The sequence below is a fragment of the Panthera onca genome, chromosome A1 (genome assembly GCF_046562875.1).
Source record: "Panthera onca isolate mPanOnc1 chromosome A1, mPanOnc1 haplotype 2, whole genome shotgun sequence".
Classification (NCBI taxonomy): Eukaryota; Metazoa; Chordata; class Mammalia; order Carnivora; family Felidae; genus Panthera; species Panthera onca.
The window spans coordinates 118,095,966-118,120,751 of record NC_138339.1 but is presented as its reverse complement, the minus strand read 5'-3'; the positions used below and the strand labels follow the sequence as shown (position 1 = coordinate 118,120,751).

General features: G+C 41.2%; 1 protein-coding gene across 5 annotated transcripts in view; it reads right to left on the bottom strand.

The window, feature by feature from the left end:
* Positions 1-1,958: 1,958 nt before the first annotated feature.
* PRELID2 (PRELI domain containing 2) overlaps positions 1,959-24,786 on the bottom strand; it is a 68,004-nt gene continuing 45,176 nt past the window's right edge. For all 5 annotated transcript variants that reach the window (XM_078449941.2, XM_078449947.2, XM_078449951.2 and 2 more), the window contains 2 exons: positions 9,943-10,012; positions 1,959-6,138 (listed from right to left, as the gene is read on the bottom strand). In XM_078449941.2, the coding sequence (XP_078306067.1) occupies positions 9,953-10,012 (60 nt within the window). In that variant the 3' untranslated portion in view covers positions 1,959-6,138; positions 9,943-9,952. The remainder of the gene's footprint in view (positions 6,139-9,942; positions 10,013-24,786) is intronic.

Here is a 24,786-nt window from a genome sequence, read left to right as displayed (position 1 = left end):
AGATGGCAGGCATGAAACGGCTCTAACCTTCTCCGAGAATGCTGGAGAATAGCTCCACGGAGTTTAATTTAACAGGATGGTGGCTGCTATTTTGTCTCTGCCGCCTCCTGCACAGCACGCCTGTCCATAGCTTGGAGAGCTACATCTTAAGGTCCGGAAGTGCAGTCACTCAGGTTAACCCTTTGAAGACAAGCAAGGGTCTGGAGTTATTATGGGATCCTTTCTCCGCATTGGATTCTGTTCCAACAAATGCAATTCAAACTTTTGGTCACAACAAAGCAAACTACACATGGCAGAGTATTTTTAGGTTCACTTTTCCCCTACTAGCATTTAAGAGACATTGGGGCTCTTTTTTCTTGGACAGTAAAGTAGTTTTCTGAAGTCCTAGAGGCAAATCACTAGAAGGGAGAGGTCTCATATTACCATCCCTCCTCCTGCTAGCTTCTTAAGGGCTCCCACTCAGGGAAAAACAGACATTAGTTCTGACGATGGTAGGAACTTCCATCCATGGCTTCAGGACCAGCTGGGGAGCTTTACACAATCCTGATGCCAGGGCTACAGTCTTGAAACTCTGGGGCTGAGATCCAAGCATCAGTATGTCTTAAAGCTACCCAGAGGGTTCTGATTGGCAGTCAAGGTGTGTAAGAAATACTGAATGTAAAAATTTAACTATCACATTTTAAATTTCTATAAATTGTTCCACTCGGTTAATATAATTTCTATTCCAAGCCCCCATCACATTGGGTTTGTCATTCTTAGGATTCCACCTCTCTACCTGCCTCAGTCTGTCCAATGATTGCGTGAAGGTTTTGGGGTTTGCAGGCCCCACCCAGATATCAGGAAAACACTACGCTGATCCTGCAGCCCTGAATTCAGAAATGTGCTTGGGTCAGGCTGTAATAGTCAGAACATTCTGAAGGTAAAAGATATTTATGCCTGAATATCCTCTATCCAGCAATCATTATGAAATGTGAAGTTTCTATGTGGCTCAGATGAGGAGACGGGCTCATGCAGGGCAGCTCTGCCCTTCCCTTTGTAAGGCTGCTCCTACAGAAAACTGGTTATCTTCCAAAAAATATCTTCATTTCTTATGATGTGCCCCTCACTAATTCACACAGGATCATCCACAACCGTGCAATATGCTGGTCAGGCTTCAGGGCCACCAAGCTAAACATTTATGTGCTGATCTCCGCACTGCGTGCCCTGGGCTGATTTTGTGTGTGTGTGTGTGCGTGTGTGTGTGTGCGTGTATCCTTTAAATAAGCAATCATTGTTTGATTTACTCAGCAGGTACGTGTGTCCAGTCTTACCATCATTACCCACTGCTGCCATATGTCTGTATAATGAAGATGCAAGCCTCCTAGAAACCCCTCGATTGAGTCAGAACAAGATAAATCCTGCTTTTTTCTTGAACATAATAATAGGTGTTCAATAAATGCTGGTTGAACTAAGGAGTCTACTCCTTAAGGCACCCAGGCTCTAATAAAAGAAAGACATCAATAGGGCTTGGACAAAGCATTTTAGAAACAAGGCACAGAAAGCCACTCAAATACACCCAGGTAAAAAGCAGACAAGTGAAAGGATCTCATGGAAACAAAGTACAGAAAAGAGAGCTGAGCCTCACAAGTTGACAAGGAGCTGCTGTGCCCCCTCCCTCTGGGGGATCACGTGACCTCATGTTGCTATTTGTGCTTCAGTTCTCCTGTCAACCCCGGACCTTGGCTCCATTAGCCCAAAGCCTGCTGAGATCACCCAATAAAAGTGGCCTCTGTTTATTGCTGGGAGAAAGTTTAATGGCTCACCTTGGGGGAAGCGGGGAGCTGACATCATACGATTGGTATAACAGCCTCATCTGGGGCTGTTGCAAAGGACTAGGATCATCACTACCAATGATACACACGAGCTCTGCTGAGTCAAGTGACACCACCCCCCCCAAGAAAGTAAAATTCATGCATAAGTATGAGTCATAACAAACTTTATTTCAGAATGTCTACAGGACTGAATTTCAGAGCTATACTACTCATTTATAGCTCTAAATCACAATAACACTGAATCAAAAATACTTCATACCTCACAAAAAAGGGGCCTGAGAAATGTTCATTTGAATTTAACTTATGTTTCACATTATACAACTGTACATATAAAAACATTTACACAATTGACGGAGACAATGACTTCTAGATCAAAAGAAAGCATGTGTGGCAACATCTCACTTACCTTGAGGTCAAAGATTTGACAACTGAAGTTGAGAATCAGGAAGTTACAGTAAAATAACATCACCAAGTCAAGGCAGCATGTCCTCAGAAAAAAGTCTCTCAGAGCCTCGTTTAGGTTCTGTTTACTGTTACTGGACATAGAGTATGCAATGATATAATTTCCCAGCCCCATAAAGAAGGAGATGAGGGTTCCTAGAGGCAGGTGAGAGTAATGGCAGAGAGAAAGATAACAGGTAACAGTGAGTGAAAACACACCCTGCAAAAACCACTGCAGATCTCAAAGAGCAGAGTCATTCACGGTAGGGGCTTTAACAAACCCAAATAGGACCTGAAAGAGTGAAAAACATAAGTGATGACCTTAATTTTTTTCATTATTTTTAGTAGATTGTTTGTAAAAGCAGGGAAATATATACTAAATTAAGTGTTACAGTGTAAATGATTAAAATACAAAAAAAGACGTGCAACTTAAAAGAATAACCTCGACTTGTCTATACCATGCACCCTACAATGTCTGACAAAAAGAACATTACTACATATACACTGCTTATAAAATACACAAAGCAATTTATATAAAAAGAATAGAGCACCTTTTTTTTATCCACATATGACTGAAACCATAAAAGACCCTTCATGGTAAAAGCACCTTAATCACATAAGGATAGCTAAAGTCAGTCCATCTCAGCATAAGAACTTTATGTTTTGTCCTGAACGGTCAACTGTATTGATCAGTGGGACCAAATGATTGCAAAACCTTTTTGCATGATAGGAGACACGGAGGGCAAAAACGCTGTCCCGAAATCAGTGTTTCTCAAAATATGGTCTGTGGAACAGCGCAGCTGAATCTCCTGGTGAACTTGCTTTAAAAGGCAGATCCCCTAGGTCCCAAATGAGATTTCATGAATCAGAATCTTTGGCGGAAGGCCTGGGAACCTGCATTTAGCACACCTCCCCCGAGGATTTCTGATTCAAGGAGAAGTGTGGGAATCACTGGACAAAATCATTGCCTCGAGATTTAGGCCCAGCCACACCAGGTCAGGAGGAGACTGGCCTGGTCTGTGAATTAACCCCTTCCCACATGTTCCTAATATGCCCAGGAAGGCAGTACTCCTGATTTTGACATCTCTAAATGTTTTCTCACAGGAAAAGGATTCTGACATATTATAAAAATAAACTCTAACAAGCTCTAATTAATGTTAAAAAGAGCATAATAATTCTAACACATATATGTGAAACTTGAAATAATGGATGCCTGCAGAAGGCTTAAAAAGAAAAAAATATTGAGAGAGGATAAGTGTCTGAAGCAACTCCAGAGGATTTCTTGGGAATGGGAGGAAAATACATATCAAAGCAGTCTTGGAGAAGAGACAGAAAGTAGCTTCCATCCAGAGTGGGGAAATGCAAATCAATTAAAAACTGACTGGGATGCTTAGGCTGGGCCTTGACACTCTTGAGGCAGAGGCCGGAAACTACTGGAAAACATGTTTGGTTTGGCCAGCACAATGTTTTAAACAATTCTGAATTACTGCCAGCATGTAAAAATTGGGAGAATTCTTTTCTTTAAAAAAAAGTCTGTCTTTTCCTATAAAACAGGAAATTAGAGTTAACTAGAAAAAACAGCCACATGGCAACAGTGTGTGAGAGCTGGGCAGCAGCTGTCCACCTTTAAACAGACATGTGTCCCCAGGGTCTCCCAAGGCGCCACCAGCCTGCCTGACTCATCAGATCACCTGCCAGGTCCCCAAAGCCATTTGCACTGGCCACCCTGGTTTTAAGGAATTAGCAAAAATTCGTCCTCTTTCTGCTTCACTCTTTCAATTTCTTTTTTAAGTTTATTTACTTATTTTGAGAGAGTGCAGGGAGGGGCAGAGAGAGAGAGAGAGAGAGATTGAATCCCAAGCAGGCTCTGCACTGTTAGTGTGGAGCCCGATGCGGGGCTCAAACTCATGAACCATCACCTGAGCTGAAACCAAAAGTCAGACACTTAATTGACTGAGCTACCCATGCACCCAACTCTTTGTATTTCCAACAAAAATTCTTGCTACAAATATCCTTTCCTACCTCAGAGGTGTTAAGAAAGAAATCAGATAATGTCTGAAAATCACCAAGAATTTAGTCTAGTGTTCGCATCCCTAGTTACAAATGGGAACCACCTACGGAGCTTTAAAAAGTATGGATGGATGCCTGGCTTCCACCCAGAATCTCCAAGATTCTGATGTATTTATTGCTCTAGGATGTACCCTCATCAGCAAAAGCGCATAACGTTCCCTAGGTGATTCTAATGAACACCAAAAGCTGAGAACTCCTGCTTCAGAGGATGTAGGCTGTTGGGTAGGATGCATTAAGTTTATTTCAGTGTCATACGGATTTCTAACCTCTCACCTCTGTGATCATTTACATCGCCTCTTATTTTTCGAAATGGGCTATTATTCCAAAAGCCTACCAAATGCCGCTGACAAACTGGAAAAAGAAGTCAAAGTTTTGTTCTACTTTCTACCATTCATTTTCTCTCCAACACACCTGAAGAATGAGACACTAAGAAAATGAGGAGAGATTATCCTAAGAGACAGAACTCGAGCAGCACAAACAGCTCAAATACAGTAAGAAGAAGCTCACAGTGGCAGGCTTGTATAAAAAATAAAATTGCTTTGATATTCATCACTGCACTAAGTGGAAGAATTTTCAAATATTAAAAAAAAAAGAACAATTTCCCCAAGACTTCCCAGTAATGGCCCAATTTTTATCTTAAGCAGATGAATTCCAAATTACTGCCTCTCTTCAAGCTTCCTATTAGGTAGTGTGCACTTATATTTTGGCTTCCAATCACGGTAAATGCAAACTACTGTCACCTAATTTTCAAACAGTAATACTACCTCATGTTACATTTGAAAAGTACATTTTCAAAATGGTTTCACATAGTAATGGCATCTAGGTACTAGACTTCTACGATGCAACAGGTAGCATACTAGGCACTCTATATACACAATCCCAAATCGATCCAACCACCTCACAAAGTTAATTCTATAACCTCGTTGTGCAATGAAAAAGAAGGAGCTTTGGAAAAATTGAAAATTATGTAGATGATCAATCATTGAGCTAGTGGGTGGTAACACTTATTCTGTCAAATTCCCAAACCTGTGCTTTTCATACTAAACTCCCTTCCTTGTCTAGTCATCACTACACAGAACACCTGTGCCCAGGTAGCCCCACTTGCCAGCGAAACACAGAGAGGTTCATGCTGCGCTCCATATCACATAATGCCAAAGTCATCCCCTGCCTTCCCGCTCTCCAACCATGTTCTTTCAGGAGACCAAATCATACTGTGGACAGGTTACATTATAAAAGCCATACTGGTGACAGTTAAGTAGTACTTATGGGTAGACATTAAATGCTCTCAATTTCTGAGAACCAAACATTACTCTAAGTGTAGCTTAGCTTCAACACTGGCCTGGTATATTCCTTTCTGTTATAGGACACTCATGCATCAGGCATCAGGTTTAACTCCTTTATCCGTCCCAGAATCTTCTCATGAATCCCATGAGCAATGAGGCTGATAACATATGGGCACCAGCACCACTCGCCAGGCCTCCAGCCTGTCCTTGGCTTCCCTGACACTGTCACCAGGCAGTCAGCAGGACATCCTGAAGAAGGGCAGACGTCACCTTCTATGGTTTTTTTTTTCCCTTTGTTTGTAAATCATAAAGAGACTGTGCCATAAAAACCCAGCTAGCAGGTCTCATGTCCATGAGTGCCACTATCTGAGGCAGGCTCCCAGGGGAGTGTATCATTTCATGTCCTGGAAGGAGGGTCTCCTCTTCTTGAAGCTGCCAACAGTGTATCCTTAAAGTTGGATTTCAAAAACTGCATCAGTGATGTGTTGGGGCCAAGAAGTGATTCTTGAGCAAATTAGGACAACACAGGTCCCCTGCAAGAGAAAGCAAGTTGGCTTTATCACCTAATAAACAGGTCTCCCCAATCAATACTTATTTGCCTCTTTTCTAAAGCAACTCTTAAGGGTCACTTGAATTCCATCACTGTGGATAATTCTGGAAGAAACTGCATTTCTGCCTCCTAATGATCTTTGAACAAAGCCAGCACCTTATTTTATAAAGTCCAGCTACCCAGAGGAGCTGGTTCAAAGGGGAGTTAAGATATAGCTAAAACAGAGGTCTTAATCTTTCCAGCGTGAAGGAACTCTGCTATGTGATCAAACCTCACCGAGCCGTGTCTCCCCAGCGGCAAGAACAAACAGATGTCAGGGCTATTTGTTTTATTCAAAAATGACAGAAAATCAAAAATCTATCAAACGGATGTGTCAGCAGCAACTCTACAAGCATATTGGTTACTGAGATGTATGTGCCTCCATTTTGGTTCATGATAAAATCACCTTCTAAGCTTTCTAATTTTCAAATGCCCACGTGGATACACGGCCAGAGAGTTCTGGGGAGTGTCTTTAGGACTGGGCACCATATCCAAGGTGGCCACATTCTATGTGAATTTAAATCATGCAAATTTGAAATGTGGTAGGATATAAAAATAATAAATAATATCTACCTATGCGCATTCATGCAAACCCCGTGGAATATTGTTGTTGTTGTTTTTAAGAACTGCAAAATTCCCCAACTGGCAAAGTGAGTACACTGACTGTACCCAGCACCTACACCACTGCCACATCACAGTGCTGCTACCTTATCTGCTACACAAAATGCTTACATTTCTACTCCATTATGCACGTGCACTGGAACTTCATGAGCAATTTTAATGATCACTGCTACTGATATTTTAACTTCACTGTTGTGATCATTTCAGTGCTTTTTTATGCCTTAAAATAAAATCAGCCGAGTGGTGATGTTAAAGCTAATACAGACAAAATAAACTATTAACTTTGGAATATAGGTAAGATGTGATCAAATGCAATGTAAAAAAGGCTAAACAACCACTACCAGGTTCCCTGGTCTTAATTTAGGAGAGGGCATGCTCACAACCTACAGGACAGAAAGCTTTTTCTTAAAGGACAATAAATATTTTAAGTTTTGCTGGAGAAGAGCTCTCTGTCACAGCTATTCACTCTGCCGTTGCAGCCATAACAAAGCCAGGGACATAGCTGTGTGCCAATAAAACTTTATTTACAAAAGCAGAGAGCAGGTTGGGTTTGGCCTGAGGGCAACAAATGACTGACCCTTCTTCTACAGCCTTAGCCCTGATACCTGCCCCCTTCCATTTAATGTGGCATTTTATTGCTCAAAAAAACAGTAGTTCCCCCAACCCACAACCATTCTCCCATTTTCCATAGAGCCACTTTTGAAAACAGAAGAAGTCCCATTAAAACAGGCACATTTCAAGCTTGCCAAAACTTTGTAATAGTCAAGAAAAAAAGGGAAGCAACAAACTGGCAAAAACACAGCAGCACCACAAAGCCATAAAGTGTTGTATGTTACGATTTTTGTGATGCTTACGTAACTACACCTATTTGTCAAAACTCACCAAAATGTACACTTGGGATTGGTCAATTTAATTGTACATGCATAATACTTCAATGAAGTGGACATTGAAAAAAAAAAAAAAAAAGCTTTAAAGCCTCAGCCACAAGCTCTAATTTGCAGTAACTGTAAATTCATGTGGTAAAAGTATATTCCCCTTACTTTTCCATTTACCGCCCTGAGACACCCGGTCATGAATTACAACAGTCTGAATTAGGTAAATCCTTCAAACACTCTGTTGCATTAAATGCCCTGAATGCAACTGTCCTTCACAGACACTTCACTTGAAAGAGAAGAGCGAGTTGGTACTAGAAACAATAAAGAGCCCTGATCAGCTTTCAACCACAGTAAAAACAAAACAAGCAAACCCACAAGAACATGCGTATTTGTGACAACAAGTAAGGCTTGTTTAATCTGCTCATTTCACTAACAGCATTTTAAATCAAAAACACAAGTTGGTGTGAGTCTCATCTCTGTTCTTTTCAGTTGTCTTTACACCACTGTGGAGCTTGTCCACATTTAAGCAGGGGGAAAAAAAAAGCAGTTAAACAAGCACCGAGACCCTAAAATCGGGGAAAAACCACACAAGAAGATCATTCCTCTGATTAATCTAAAGTCAATAGACTGCATGACAACAATTTCAAAACCCCAGCTATTAGCTTCCTCGGTGCCCTTATATTTAATCTGTCTTCATTCAGAGATGAGACCTCATTTAGAGCAATCGTTCTCAAAGTGTGGTCCCTGGACCAAGAACAGCAGCATCACCTGGAAACCTGTTAGAAACACAAATCTTAGGACCCGACCCCAGACCTACTTACACAGAAACTGAGAGTGGGGCCCACCGATCTACGCTTAACAAATCCTCCAGAGGATTCTGAGGTTCAGTGATGTTCCAAAATCATTAACCTGAAGTTTGGAAACCAGCGTATAGTTGTAAGTGGAGTCCCCTCCCAGTCTTTCATTTCACTTGGAGCTGACTTTAGATCCCACCCTCCAGGATAAGAAGGGATCTGCGCCCAGGTGCTTTGTGAGCCTCACAAAAATGCTTCATAAAAATGTTCTCAAAGAGCAGAGTGGATTTAGGAACAGACCATATTTAGATCCCATTTCAACATTTTTTGAGCACCTGCCATGTGCCATGCTTGTGCTAAATGGAATTATCTTATTTAGCCTCCCCAGTAATGAATAAATCTATTCATAGATCTGCCAGCATGCACTCAGTGCTGAAGTACTTGTACATAAATGTTCATTTTGTTTTTTCTTTGGTTAATTGTTCTCAAACTTTATTCTAGATCACAATTAGAGTCCAAGGTTGCTTATACAAAACTATGTGTCCTACAATTTTAAGCCAACATAAGGGAAATTTGAGGTAATGATGAATTACCCAAGAGAGCGTTTGCTTTACTCAATGGCTTTACCTTCTCTCACATGTTAAAAATTTAAGTCCAATAAATTTGGGAAGATGCAAATCCATTACACTCATTTATTTTAGGCTTTGGTTCTCTCTTAAATAACTCTGGTCTGTCCTTTCCACTATGGACACCCTTCTTCATGCAGACAATAAAAACTTAAGAAAAAAAAATTAAGCAAGTCTAAACTCCCCCTGCCACCTGTGAACCCTACAGCATTTGTCTTACACTAGAGACGGTATGAGCTCTAGCACTAGCGCTTTTTCCCATCCTCTGCCCATGGCCAACATTGCTAATCACTCAGGCACCCTTACCCAGAGCCTGATATTATGCTCAAAATGTCAGAATCCTTCTCGATAGCATTTCAGGCAGCCACTGCCAACCAGAGGAAGTATATACATGACTAACAAAATACATTTATTTCACTGGCCAATCAAAACATGCCCCTTCCTTGTTTTCCTTCCTACTTCAAAGACAGCTTTAACCCTCTCCTTTCATTGTCCCCAGAACAATAAAATTAAGGTTCAGTTAATCCTGCACCAAAATCTACAAATCTATGGCACCTTGCAGATCGTAATCACGCTGGATTGTGCTGAGCGGTTTCAACAATTTGAATGCCGTTGTAACCCAGCACGAGGTACAAAACTGCTCTGAAAATCAAAGAACTAAGTAAATGAAGGTACTGAACAGAAAACGAAACACCTGTGAGACAGGATCCTCTGCATATAACTGGGAAATGTACAGCATGAACAGCCCAGGGAGGCTGACACATAATACAGGGCTCAAGAGCCTGAAAACATGGCTGGAGGAAAGAATTCTGATTTTGTTTTTGGTACTCACTGCGGATTCTTTATTCAGCTAAGGGGGCACCGCACTGTTCCTTTAGCAGCATCTCCATTATTCTAATTCCCTAGAGAGAGAAGAAAGCAAAATCAAAATGCAACAAGCACTTTTACATTTATCACAGCCCTTTCCCTCCAAGGAATCCAAGTCATGGCCATATACTCATTCCAGAAAAGTAGGCTCATGGTCATACCTTACATTTTTATAGTATGTTTCTCACCAAGTTCACATACATTTTCTCTACATGTGCTCAGAACTACTCAAGGGAAGTGGGCACAGGAGAGTTTAGAATCTCCATTTTAAACATAAGAAAGCAGTCCAAGAGAACACAAGTAACTTCTCAAAACACAGGTCCAGCTGCTAAGTGACATTGCCAGAACTGAAATAATAATGGTAATAATTAGTGTTTATTGAGCATTTATAAATGTGCTATGCTGGCTGCTCAGGTTTTCACGAGCACCATCCTGGGCAGTGGCACCATGGACACCCTTCCAGCCTCTCGGCTCCCCTTCCCCACCCGCCAGCACTGTAGGCTGCTAAGGGCACAGAGCCCTCAGCCAAAGGGAGCTGCCTAAACTCAGGTCATGTCCCCTCTCCAGGAGCAACCCACATACAACGACTGGTGAACATAGGGGTCTAAAGGCCCAGCTCTCTTCCCTTAACTCCAGAAACCAGTGAAGGGCACTCCATGTCTAGAAGTCTCCATGGGATCAGCTGAGACCTTCACTGCAACATTACCACGGTTCACATTCACCTCCTGCAGAATTCTGTCTCCCCTATTCCCCTGGTAGAGTTGTTTCTGAAGGCCCTGTCCAGTAACCCTCTGCACAAAAGTCTCTGTCTCGGAGTCTGTGTCTGGAGAGCTGGCCTCGGATGCCTTATTTAATACACACAAAACCCCAGAACAAGTACAATTCTTACTTCCATTTTACAGATGAAGAAGCAGTAACTCCAAGAGGTTTAAGCAATTTTCCCAAAGTCATACATCTGTTGAGCAATAAAGCAGGGCAAGAACACAGGCACTCTATTCGGGCTTCAGAGGCTCCCCTGACACTTCCCACGTGCTCACTCTGTGACTGCACATGCCGACCTGTCACCCACCAGCCAGTCAAAATCTACTCTGGAGGAAAGAGGAAAGCACATATTCCCTCCTTTCTCCTTCAAGACCAAGTTGTGCAGACGAGAAGATAAATCTTCAGATAGAAAGACAGGGTGATGGTGTAATTATGAACGAAGTTTTTAAGGAAGTCAGAGCTGGACCTGGTGGAATGGAAGTCACTGTTCTCAGGGATTGGAAAGGAGCTTACAGGGAACACTAATGACCCAAGCTAACCTAAAACACAGGTCCCCAGGGGCGCCTGGGTGGCTCAGTCAGTTAAAGGTCCAACTTCGGCTCAGGTCATGATATCGCGGTCCGTGAGTTCGAGCCCCGCGTCGGGCTCTGTGCTGACTGCTCAGAGCCTGGAGCCTGTTTCAGATTCTGTGTCTCCCTCTCTCTCTCTCTGACCCTCCCCCCCCCCCCCCCCCGTTCATGCTCTGTCTCTTTCTGTCTCAAAAATAAATAAACGTTAATAAATAAATAAATAAATAAATAAATAAATAAATCAAACACAGGTCCCCAGGCCCCTCACAGAAGACTCTGACTTAATAGGACTCAAGCAGGCCCCAGAGTTCTGTACCTTTAACAAGCACCCAGGTGATTCTCATGATCAGGCAGGTCCCGAAAAACACTGAGTGAGCCACAAGAGAAAGACAGGGGCTTCCTACCAGGGATTTATTCTGCACCACAGCAAGAAGGGAGCCTCTAGAGAAGACCATAAAATATACTGAGTACCAAAGTACACAAAACAAAATGTAACGTTTCCTTGAGGTTTCAGATGGTCCTTTATATTGTGGCTAGCCATCGCCACAAACACTGCCACTGTCCTGCAAGAAAAAAGCACCAAAGGATGCAGATTGAATGCTGAGGAGCACGGAGAGGGGTGAACTAAAGCAGCAAGCTCCAAGACCAGGAGCACTGCTATCAGGGTGGAGAGAGGCGGGTCCTGGTCACAGTCCTGCCGGGAATTCTTCTGGGTACCTCAGGTGCATCACTTTTACCAAGGAGTAACTGAGATCGGACAGCTCAGGGGACAGCAAGGCCGAACAGGGACTGAACAGGAACTGGTAGAGAAACTCACAGAGGCACATACAGATTCCCAAGCCCTGCTGAGACCCACACAATCAGAATGTCCAGCTGTGGTTCTGAAGCACAACTGATTCATCTACTAGAACTTGTAAATGGCAGCCTGACATCACCTCCAAGATCCCTTCCAACTCTGCCAGTCTGGGGATGGATGGAATAGTCCTCCTTAATCATTTTGGAAGACACAGTACACCCTGCAGTCCCGCAAAGAATTAGAGAAGAAATGAAGGAGCGGGTGGGGAGGGAGGGGGGGAATGAAACCACCAGTGGAATAAAATGTAATTGAATTCTTACCCTAAGATCTGAATTGCACTCATTCTACTCTCATTCAATCATCAACAGATTCACTCAACAAATATTACGCACCTACTGTGTACACCACAGATTAAATAGTGAACCAACAAGACAAAACCCCTGTATGGAGCATACAGTCTAGTAGATCTTACTTCCCTTATTTCCCTTTGTTTGTTTCAACAAAACCCTAAACAATAATTAAATGCCTTCCCTCCATTTTCAGGAAGAATAAAAATGGCCACAATAATTCCGTTTCAACCTTCTTTTTGCAGAGTGGGCCCATATATCTGGTGGTGTGTTTTTAAAACCAGAAAAGCACAGTCCCTCCTTCGGAAGTGAGCGCTGGTGAACTCTCCCCATCCGTCTAAATTAAGAACGCCACCACTTACTGAGCTGAACACTAATTGACATAAGTGAAGACTTTGAGGTTTGCCTTGGGAATTGTAAGACGTTATTTATTGAATCAATTATGTTCACAATGTGACAGTTGATTTTTCTTTCCCTTTTTTCCCCTCTCTCATACCACTTTAGTCTTTTTAAGCAGAACAGTTAGAAATAGAAGGTGGAGAACAGGGGCAGAGAGAGAGACCTATAAAGTGAATTAAAAAAAAAAAAAAAAAAAAAAAAAAACCTAACAGGGAGGCCGAACCATTATTTAGTACCTCTCTTTAGTAAGGAGGTACCAAATAAAAGCCCAATCGATAAGAGCCCTTTCAAATAAAGTTCCAATGCTTAAAACTCAACCCCTAGGAGATCAGGCTTAAAGAGGCTAAATTTACCCCACTTACCACACAATGATGCCTGAAATGCAGAACAAACATTAAGTGAATCCACCTTTATAGAGATGGCTTAAAAGCTTTTTGGACTGACAAACCATAAACCAGCATGATTTTATTATTCCTTTCCCCTCTGAGATTTTTTTTTCTCTCTATTACAAGGCTATCTTTTGCTATTTGCCAATGTACAGATGAGTGAGTGAGCCCTCACAGTCCCATTTCCCTAATACCAGCACTGGGCTGTCCAAGTGCATCCTTGTACCCCCATAAAGGCCTCCCAGAATCCCACAGATTCAAAACACTTCCCAGATCCCCCACTCTAAGAGTCTCTGAGAAATAGCTGATTATTGAGGAAAACAAAAAGCTTGTCTGAAGAGGAACCAGAATAAATTGGAACTAAAGGCGGCTAGATCCAGACAATATATGTATTTTGTTATCTAACTGATACCTCCTGAGGAAGCTCTGATTTACCTAGGAGGTCCCAAAGAGAGTAATATTAGGCTTCATAAAAATTATAAAGTTCTAAAGCAGTTCTCAAAAGACACATCTGTGGGGAGCTCTTAAAACAAGAATTGCTCACTTAATTATCACCATGATAAAAGATGGGTGCAGAATTTGGCTCACAAAAGGTACCTGATGCTGGGGCACCTGGATGGCTCAGGTCATGATCTCATTGCTTGTGAGTTCAAGCCCCACATCAGGCTCTGTGCTGGTAGCTCAGGGACTGGAGCCTGCTTCAGATTCTGTGTCTCTGTCTCTCATTCCCTCTCTCTGCCCCGCCCCTCCTCGCTCTCTGTCTCTCAAATTTAAAAAAAAAATTTATTTTAATTGAAAAAAAAGGTACTTGATGTTGATGGATTATAAGATGGATAAACTGATTACTTTTGAATGCCAAGCTGATGAATCTGAATGTTACAATGACCGTGTAATCTGCCTAGTAGTTAGCATTCTTGAAAGTGCAGTGGAAAAGGCCAGAATAACAAGGGCTGCCAGAGAAGATGAAAGAACAGAACAAGGAAAAAATGAAAGTATGGAAAAAAAAAAAGGCGGGGGGGGGGGGGGGAGCGGGGGCAGGGGAGAATGATGTGAAAATAACTGACCAGCAAACGTGGTACTTAAAACGGTTTCTGAAGAATCTGGATTAGCCAAGAGGGGTTTAGAAAGTGCAAAGTCAAATGCTGAAATTTGCATTATAAAACTCACTCTTTGATAAAAAGATTTATATAAAGTTTACTTCCCTTTTTTTATTCTTTTTTTTTTCATTCAATTGATTTACATCAAACTTTCTTTGAATCTCTTCATTTACTTTGTGTAGAACCCTATTCAAACCTTCAGTCATGTCCCATTGCTCTTATAATAAATCCACACTCACTATCATGGTTGCAAGGCTTTCCAAGTCAGCTCACTGCCCTGCAGATACACAGGTCTGCTTTCGGTTCATGCAACAAGCTCACTTCCTCTCTCTTCCAGGCACTTCCCTCTGGCAGGAACATCCCCAGATCTTCCAGTGGCCAGAGCTCTCAACTCACCCAGCACCTCCTCAGAGACAACCCTGACTGCCCTAGGTCAGCCTGGCCACAGTGTGGATCACAACTTGGTCCTACTGTCTTTATTGCATTCATCACTATAAAAAATTATCATGCTTTTAAAAATATTTCGTACTTTTGGGGCGCCTGGGTGGCTCAGTCGGTTAAGCGTCCGGCTTCGGCTCAGGTCATGAAATCGTGGTTTGTGAGTTCAAGCCCTGCATTGGGCTTTGTGCTGACAGCTCAGAGCCTGGAGCCTGCTTCGGATTCTGTGTCTCCCTCTCTTTCTGCCCCTACCCCGCTCATGCTCTGTCTCTCATTCTCTCTCAAAAATAAATAAAAATAAAAAAAAATAGTTTGTACTGTCTGCCACCCTCCCTTCCCCCAGTAGAAAGTAGGCTCCAGGAGACACCTGACCAGTGGCATCATCTATGAAAAAAGGAAAGGGAGGAATCTGAATCCAGTTTTCTCATCAAAAGGTAAGAGAAACACTGCTCAGAGCTTCTCCAGGAAGACATCTTTTGCCCAATAAAGCATCTTTTAATCTGATGTTGTTTAATTCTTTTATATATAGAACTTCCTCATCTATAAAACTGGGGTAACATCAAACAATAATAATAGTCGACATTATTGGCAAATACTGAATGCCAAGCACTGCGCTGAGTGCTTTACTGCCATTGGCTTTGTTTATTCTATCTCCCTTAGAGGATCATCATCTTTTTTTTTTTCCATATGAGATCTGAAGCTCAGAAAAATTAAACATCCAGACCAAAATCACACAATAACTAAGAAGCAAAGAGTCTCAATTTAACCCAAAGCAATCAGGATTGAGAGTCCAGGGTCCAGGATATCTTGACATGGGTGGACGGCATAAATGAGACTGCATGTATGAAAACACCTATTCTAATGTTGGGTACACAGCAAGGTTTGTTCTTGCCTTCCCTATTGACTATGTTCAGAAAGCGTGATAAATAAATCAGATATTTTAGTCCTGCTCACAAACTAAATGGCATGATTCTTAATATATGAATCAATATTTAATCACCTCTACAAATTATTTCAAATACAGTGTTTTTCAAGTAGGAATATCTGATTGCATGTATGACTTCAATACAATTTTTCCATCGTAGCTAATAAACTCTTACGTAAGATTCATTTTTATTTTGATAAGCAACCCAAAATCTTTAGGTGTAACTGCAGGACACTAACTGATACAATAATTCAGATGTCTCTGCTTCACATAATAAAACTTCCTCTCCCCTGAAAGAGAGTATTTAATCTCACAGTTGGTAAAGGAAAAGAATATAGCCCCAAATAATAAAACCTAAAAATTGGAAATGACATTATATTATCTAGTCCAGAAAGGAAACTCTTAGCAAAGAACTGAAGGTGTCCTATCTGACTCAGACAGGTGTCCTGGCATCAAATATCAGGATGAAAGGTTACCAAGTCACTGCTATACTGCCGGTTTTCAACTAAACGCTGACCTGGCATGAGTACTTTATTAGCTAAAAGGCATTTAGTCATTGGTGTTTTCCTATTTTACAAAGTTCCTTCCCCACCCCTCCAACGTAACTCCTTAGCCTATCTTCATTTTTAGTTTTTAAACATGACCTATATATAGTTTTATTTTTCCTGATTTGGACTTCATACAAAATATGGCTTCTTCACTACTAACCAGTCAAGAGACCAGCCTCCTACCTAGTGCCACGTGCCATCCATGACATTTCTGACAAACGAAATTCTGTTACCTGTTTAGAAACCTCCACTGCTGGGAAGCTTTCTACTTCCATTCCATGGAGGCGAAACTGCCTCAGCATGTGGTACTAGAGGGGTCCAGGACCAACTCTTATACTCCTAACTAACCAACTCAAACACAGCAAGGTTCCTATCAATTCCCTTTATCAGCACTTTTTTCACTATTCATCAAATTTCAGCTCAGTCATAATTTTGCCTTGTTTCTTCCCTATCCTGCGAGAGAAAATGATTGCCAGCATGCTTGTTGTCTCTAACAGAATAAATAAATCCAATAGATGCTCAGATAATTCTCCTTTTACTTTTTGTCTCTCCCCTTCTCTTCACCCACATCAATTTCTATACATCACCAATTTTCCTTACATGTAAGGCCGGTCTCCTGGGTCTTCACATATAAGTTTTGAAAGCCCTATTTCAGTCAAAAACCTATCATGCCAAATCTCAACAACACTGAGGTTAAGGGGCTAACTAGCTGCCAGGGGCTTCACCTACATTACTTCACTTAATCCTCCCAAAGGTGCTCCCAGGTAAGATACTTTCACTCTCACCAGCTCCTGGTAAGGGAATTGGACCTCAGAGGAGAGGGAGTTGCTCAGGGTGACAGATTGAGTAAGTGACCAACCTGGAATTTAAACCTGGGATTCTCCAACTCTTTCCACAATGATTATCTGCTTCAGTGAGTTTGTTTCTGGGCCTATATGCTTCCCCAGTGAGGGAAATGAGCAAGCACGCTTCCCTGCAGGACTGCTCTGAGGATTCGGTGAGGCAACATAGAAAGTTAGGGACAAATGACTGCCTTTTGTCAGGCACTCCCACCCACTCTCCCCGTGGCCTGGAAAGCGGCTACTGATTTCTATGTGGACCCAAGTCAGACTAGGGGACCCTCACAATGGGACTCCCACAACCAGGCACCACCCCCCTTCCCCATTCAGTGGACGGTCAGTGACCCAGAGGAAATGTCAGCAAGGCTCACCTCGTGCCTTTCTGGATTTCTCAAAGCACATTTTACTTTCTCTTCCCATCACCTCTAAAAGTTACTAATATTGTTCGAGGACACAGAGCCCATCAGGGTAAACAAGCTTTCCCTAGGTCACAGGGTGGTCAGCAATACACAGAGAACTAGAATCCAAATCACAGGAAAGGAAGGAAAGGAATGCTCACTGAAAGGCTAAGGCCCTACTAGGGTGCACTGAGCACACTGTTTGCCTGGTCTCATTTAATCCTTTCAACCTATGAGTCAGTGACACAAAGAAAATGAGAGGCAGAGAGGCTAAGAAACTTGACCAATGGCACCCAGCTATGTAAGTGCAGAATCCAGATTCGTACCCAGGTTTTTGTGACTGAGCCCTTGCTAAACTACCTCCTTAAAAAGGTAGATTGGTAGAGTTTTCTTCTCAAACCACCAAAAAAATGACATGTGGCTTTAGGCATAGTCCTTCCTGCCATCCCAACGTTATTTCTATCTACATCTGGGTCATTTTAATTTTACCTATTTAGGGGAGATGGGATGAGACCGAACTACAAGTAATTCTTAAAACTTCCCTAAGGATAAAAGCACCTCACCACATCTCCAAATGCATTTGTTTTCTGTGGATACCAAGTGAAGCTCTCTCACACACTACCAAGAGGCTGGAGGACAAGTGTGTGCAGAAGAAACATTTCTGCTGAACCCAGTATCTGCCAGTTAGAACTCCTTGGTTTTAACCAATGCAGATTAGTGAGGCTGTTACTTCCCACATAAAGTCTTTAGCCATTTTGGAGGGGACAGAACCTGGGAAAGGTGAACGAGGCATGAGGGTACTGCTTGGAGCCAGAGGGCTGTATTGAACATTAGCTATATAAATAGGAGGGCTCACTTTCACTCCCCATCCTTCACATTACCTGTGGAATAGCAGAAACATGAAGTTCATGGCAAGTATAAGAAGGGACACCTTTTGAAAAATTCTAAGCATTTAATATTGTAAATTAACACAAACAACCAGAATAAAAGCTACATGTAAATGACTAAAAAATAAAATCACTACATGCAAATAATAGTCTAAACTACCTGTTGTTTTTCAGAGTCAATCATTTACAAAGGGGGAAAAAATACCTTTTAGTGCTTATAGACGCAAATGTTCTTTAAAATCCCCAACCCACATAGTAAATTGATAGGGGGGAAAATTGATAAATTGATAGCTTGGTCCCAGATATTCCTTCATGCATTAATAACTCCCACATAGACAATGTTCTAAATCTACCAGCTGCCCTGATGTTTAACAATCTAATAAAATTCTCCCCTTCAATGAAAAAAACAGCTAAGGTTTATTTAAAAAAAAAAAAAAAAAAAAAAAACATTCACATATCCTTCACTTGGTAAACTGCAAAAGCAGGACTCCTTTGAAATAACAAGCCCTTGTGGGCAATTCTGGCTCTTATTCTGAGACTGACAGAAAATCCTCAAGGCTCAGGGACACCTGATTCACACTTCCCTTGGAATTTGGCCAACAAACTCAGGCTCCCTGGCAAATAATCTGTTAGACTGGCTGAAATGTGAAAGGGGTAAGTGGCTGGCAAAGTAAATCAGGAGCCTAGTCTCCTAGTACAGAGACCAAGGGTCTGACTTCCTGGTTTGAATACACGTTCTACCACTCACCACCTGTGTGATTTGGGGCACATCAACTCACACCTCTCTGTGTCCTCACCTAGAAAAGGGTCATAACAGCACTTACTGTACAGCACTGTTGAGCAAATTGAAGGAGACAACACATGTAACGTACTGAGAATAATGCCTGGAGCACAGAGAGGGCTCAACAAATATGACCTGTTACTGTTACCTTTCCTATTACCCCAATGGCTAAAAAGTTTAGTTGCTTGTAAGACCATTTTAAATTTTTTTTTTTTTAACATTTATTTATTTTTGAGACAGACAGAGACAGAGCATGAATGCGGGAGGGTCAGAGAGAAAGGGAGACACAGAATCCGAAACAGGCTCCAGGCTCTGAGCTGTCAGCACAGAGCCCGATGCAGGGCTCGAACTCATGGACCGCGAGATCATGACCTGAGCCGAAGTCGGCCGCTTAACCGACTGAGCCACCCAGGCGCCTCTTGTAAGACCATTTTAAAATAAAATAGAATGCAAACATAAAGAAGTCTTAGCACATTGAGAAATATGTACACGCGTTCACTAATTGAGTAAATATTTAGTGAGCATGGACTACGTGCTAGGTATTGAGGATAAAACAGCGAACCACACAGAAGCCTATTACTCACTAAGGGAAACAAAGAATCATGAAAACAGCCACATGCTGAGCACTGTACTTCAGGGAATCTTTTCTAAGGTAATGATACAAAATACAAAAAATTCTAAGTATAAAGATGTTGCACGTGGTTTCACTTATAATGGTAAGCTTGTAAATGACTTTAGTGCTCAATCCTAAAGAAAGAGTAAAATCAATTATTATACAAGAACTAAAGAAAATATTACGCAGTCATTAAAATGTTGGCTTTGAGGTTTATAGAGCTGCGGCGGCAGGCATTTGTGATATAATATTACTTGAAAAGAGCAAAACATTAAAGTGTACTTACACTGTAATTATGACTGCTTAAAATCTGCATGTAAAAGACTAACCAGAACATGCCAATTTGAGCTATAACGGTAAGATAACAGTTATCATTTCTGGAGTATTTAACATGTGCCAAGATATTTAAGCACTTCTTTACATTATTTCCTTTTACTTGCACACTAAGAAGGTTGGTACTACCACTCACATTTCAACCAGAGGCTCAATCTGTACACACAGGAGGCCGGAGGGCCCTGAGATTTAAATTCGGGTCTGGGTAACTCCCAAGACAGGCTTATTATAACTATTAAACATTTGCCTGTAGCCTTAATGGGAAAAATAAGTTTTTGCTATAACTTCCTTGAATTTTTCTTTTTAAATAACACCAACTGATCATTTACTGTGTGCAAAATCTCGTCCTAAGCATTTTACGCATATAACTCATTTGCTTCTCACAAGTACTTGATGAAGTAGGTTCCAATATTGCCCTCATTTTACAGATGAGAAAAATGAGACTCAGAAAATTAAGTGGATTACTCAAGGTCACACAGCTGATTGGTACAAGGTAGTCTGCTGCTTTTGAAGAGAGCCAGGACAAAAAAACACAAATGGCTCCTCTGAAAATATACAAAATATTTATGTGCAGGTAGCACCTATTCAAAAACATTTTAAATAAAACCTTAATTTTTTGTTGTTGTTGTTTACAGACTGAAAGAGTCTTTTGGGGAAGAGTGTGGCCATTTTTTGTGAGAAAATGAAATTATTGAAATTATGAAATATTCAAACATGTCAAGAAGTGAAGAGAATAGAAAAAGCAGTAAGCTTTCAAAAATGTTAATATCTTGAAAAGTGAACAAAAGCTACTTCCCCAGCAAAGGCCACTGATTGAGAAATTCTTCTTAAACGGGCTGTCAATATGAAAGGAGTTAATTAACTCTCAAAAACCCACCATTTTCCTTTACTAAGGAAATTCAGGGAAAAATAGAAAAACAGTTTAGCTAGAATCTAAGGAAGAAAGCCACACAATAAGGGGTCGAACTCCAGGCAGCAAGTGGGATTCCAAAGAAATTGAAAGTGACAAAGAAGTATCACTTTGACATACGTGGGTCACAAGACACAGGATTTTTCCTCCTTCCCAGCCAGGCACTCCAGCCTTCTTCCCGTCACCTGCCAGAGCACTGCCTGCTACAAGTCCCACAAAGCGTCGGCAAAACCAAAGGGGTCACTCAGCAAGAGATGAAATTCTCCCACAGAGTGGGGAGGCAGAATAAGAAACCACCACCAACAGAGGGGGAACATGATCAAGGAGAACGACTGGACATCTGAGAAAGCTCACAGAGCATTTAATTAGTATGCTGCAGGGCTTATTGGATGTACCTTTAAGAAATTAAATTACCTTTCCAATTCAAGTTGCTCTGCCCAGAATTCTGTATTAACTCCTGATCTAAGATGCCTCAGTGACATTTTCCTGGCCTTGTTGGTCAAACTAAGAGCCTTAACGAAGCACAGAGAACACAACTGAATTCAAGTCCCATCCTACAACAGATTGTATCCACCAAAGATGTGTGCCTCAAAGGCACTGAATCCACAGTCTGCAGACACAGCCCCAATGTTTGCAGTATTTCAATGCCACCTGGCCAGAGCTGTTTCAGTTTTCAATTCTGTGCCTGCCTTAGGTTTATACGAGGTATGCGAAGATTTATGATGGCCACAAATACCTATTTTCTCATTGTCTTTGCTTTTGAATTTAGCACAACAGAGTGTGTGAGCGAGCTCAGAAAAGTAACAGGTTGGTTGGAAATTCTATCCAGAACAGTGGGGAGAACATGGCTCCCAAATCTCCAAAGATTCCTGGTTGGGTGTGAGAGTAAAGCAGCATTAGGAAAGCAAGCATCACATTAAGCTTATGGAGACTACATGTTCTCTATGTTCGGACAAGTGTTGACTTCAAGGTCATCTGACTTCAAGGTCATACCCCACAGTCAATGGAGACCAGCCAAGTATTTGGCTGACTTGGCTGGTCTCCTCACCCAGGCTCTTTTGGGGGAAAGGACTCTGCCCTCCAGCTCAGGAAGCCAAAGAGTACAGCAGTTAAGAGGATGGGCTCTGAGGTCACCACCTGGAATTCTAGCTCTGCCACATGCTGGCTGATGAGCCTGTGAAAGTAACCTCTGTGCCTCCACTTCTTCATCTGTAAAATGGAGATGTGGGAATAACATTATCTCCCTCTCTGTCTCTCTCTCTGTCGCTCTGTCTCTCTCTCTGAGTCATTGGGAGAAACCACTGCTCATAAAACAGTGCAGTGCTTGGATCGTGGTAAACAATCAATAGATTATAAATACTATTAATACTGTATACTATTAATAGTATAATACTATTAATACTATTAAAAAGAGTATAAACACTATTAATACTGTATTATACTGGTTTTCTCCAAAGCTTCCAGAAAAGTCTGTTTTCAGAAAGTACGGATTAAAAATAAGCCAACATATCTATTATTGGGCACCAATATCTTGAAGACCCCCTACAATACCTACAAATCCTTGCAATATGCAGTTTATTTAGTTCATCTGAATAGGACTATAAAATGGAACTATAACATCCCTACCACATGCTTACCATCTCCTCTTGCTAACTAGTATTTATTTTATAAAAACCTGTTTATTATTTTTAAATATTTTATTGCCCTTCCCCAAACCTTGACCATCCACTATGAATTATTTCTGATGTTCCTGGATATCCGCTCAGCTTAAACTCCTGAATTTTTATGCAGGCTTAAATTCTGTCAGAAACAACATTTAAATCTTGGCATTTACACATTGGGGGAAAGGAGTGAGGGTTCAAACGAACAAACAAACAACAACAAAAAACATCATACTGCGTCAAAATGGAAACTGACCCTCTTAGTCCAATCCCCGACTTACAAAAAAATGACAGTGATGTTCAGAGCAACCAGTCCACGCAATGTGGCCAGTAGGGTGCGGCCAAGGCAGGGCCACCACCCAGATTTCCTGATTCTTGGCACAGTGCTGCACACTGTGTGGAGACATGACTTCCAATCACTATGATGACAGTGACACATCTCAAGCTCAAGAAGCCACTTTCTGCCATTTCTGGTAAGAGTTTAACTTCCCAGGTTTCATCTTGTTTACAAAAGGCAACGCCCCACAGTTGCAGCTGGCTGATCTCAGGGATTCCCAAAAGCTTTACCACTGAGCAGTCTATTACAACCCTGATGAATTCAAATGAGCCACAGAGGGATTTTAGATTCCTAAGTCTCACAGTCAAGGTAATGGCATTGTTTTAAATTCAGGAGAAGGACCAAAACTGTTATCAGTCACAGAATACTCATTTTCCCTGAGATGTTTTCACTGCAAAGGCTACATTTCTTAGGACTAAAACTCTGAGACGGCACGACAAGGCGAGCTGATGGAGAGGAGATATGGAGGAAGAGGGCAGTTATTATTACTTAACTAATCACCAGCATCTAATGAATAAATAGCGAGTAAATAAATCTACTTGAGCACTGAAGAGTATTGCCAACAGAGGCAAATTGAGAGCTAGGAAGTAAACCCTCTGGAACTAAGGACAGAAGTTCTTTCAAGTTGTTCAAGTAATGGAAAAAATCTTGAAAGATGGACAAAACCCAGAAAGAAATACAAGTCTCCAACATAAGCCCAGAAGGAAATGCAAACCTCCAACATACAGTCAGCAGATTATTAATTACACTGATGTTCACCTGTCATATTTGTGACTTTTATTTATTCTTTTGAATGACAGTTGTATTTGCTGTCTTCCTCGATCTTAGAATTACTGGGTTTTGAAAAGTCCACTCTTTTAAGGTTGGGACTACCATGCATGTGTGTCCACCAGACATTCATTTCACAGTTGAGAAACTGGGCGGCTAAGGGCAACTAGTTCAAGGTAACACAATTAAAACACTTGGAGGAAGACTGAGGTCAAACAATTAGTTAATGACAGAAGCATTAATTTTCAATGTCTTTGGAGCAGGAACCAGAAGTCTGGAGCTAACAATTTCATTTCTTCTTCATAAAAATCCTAGGAGGGTAGAATAATTAACCCTGCTTCCCTAATGACAAATGGAAATTCTAAGAGGTTACGTCATGTTACACAGCAAGATCTCTGATAATAGCCAGAGTTGGCTTGCGGTGGAAGCTGCAAAGTGGCAAAACTCTTTCGTAAGGAAATTTAGCAATTTGCATCAAAGGTCTTAAAATTATGTGCACACTCTTTAACCCTGGAAGTGATGAGAAATACAAGTATTTGTATTCATGGATTTACCACAATAATATCTATAATAGTGGGAAAAAAAGCAGAAACCAACAATAAGGGCATTTATGCCAATGGAATATTACAAAGGCATCAAAACTCATGTTTTCAAGGAAAATGTTAACAATATGCCCATAAATGAAAAAGTTGGGCCAAATAAACAAAATAATCCCAGTGTGTCTTTCAAAAAATACCATACATACATGCATACATAAGCAAACATACACGAACACAAATGGAAAGAACTAAATCAAAATGGTGAATGTGGAGACACTGAATGTTAAAATAATGGATTTAAAAAATGGCAAAAAATAATTTTTAAGACAACACAAACTTGACCTATACTGCCGCAATCTAAAATTTTTGTTCAGATGAGTATTTAAGAGGGTATTTACTTAAAAAAATATCTTTTTTATCAGACAACTTCTCTTAATGCTAACAATTCTTGGAGTTTCTCTATGTCAGCCATGTTT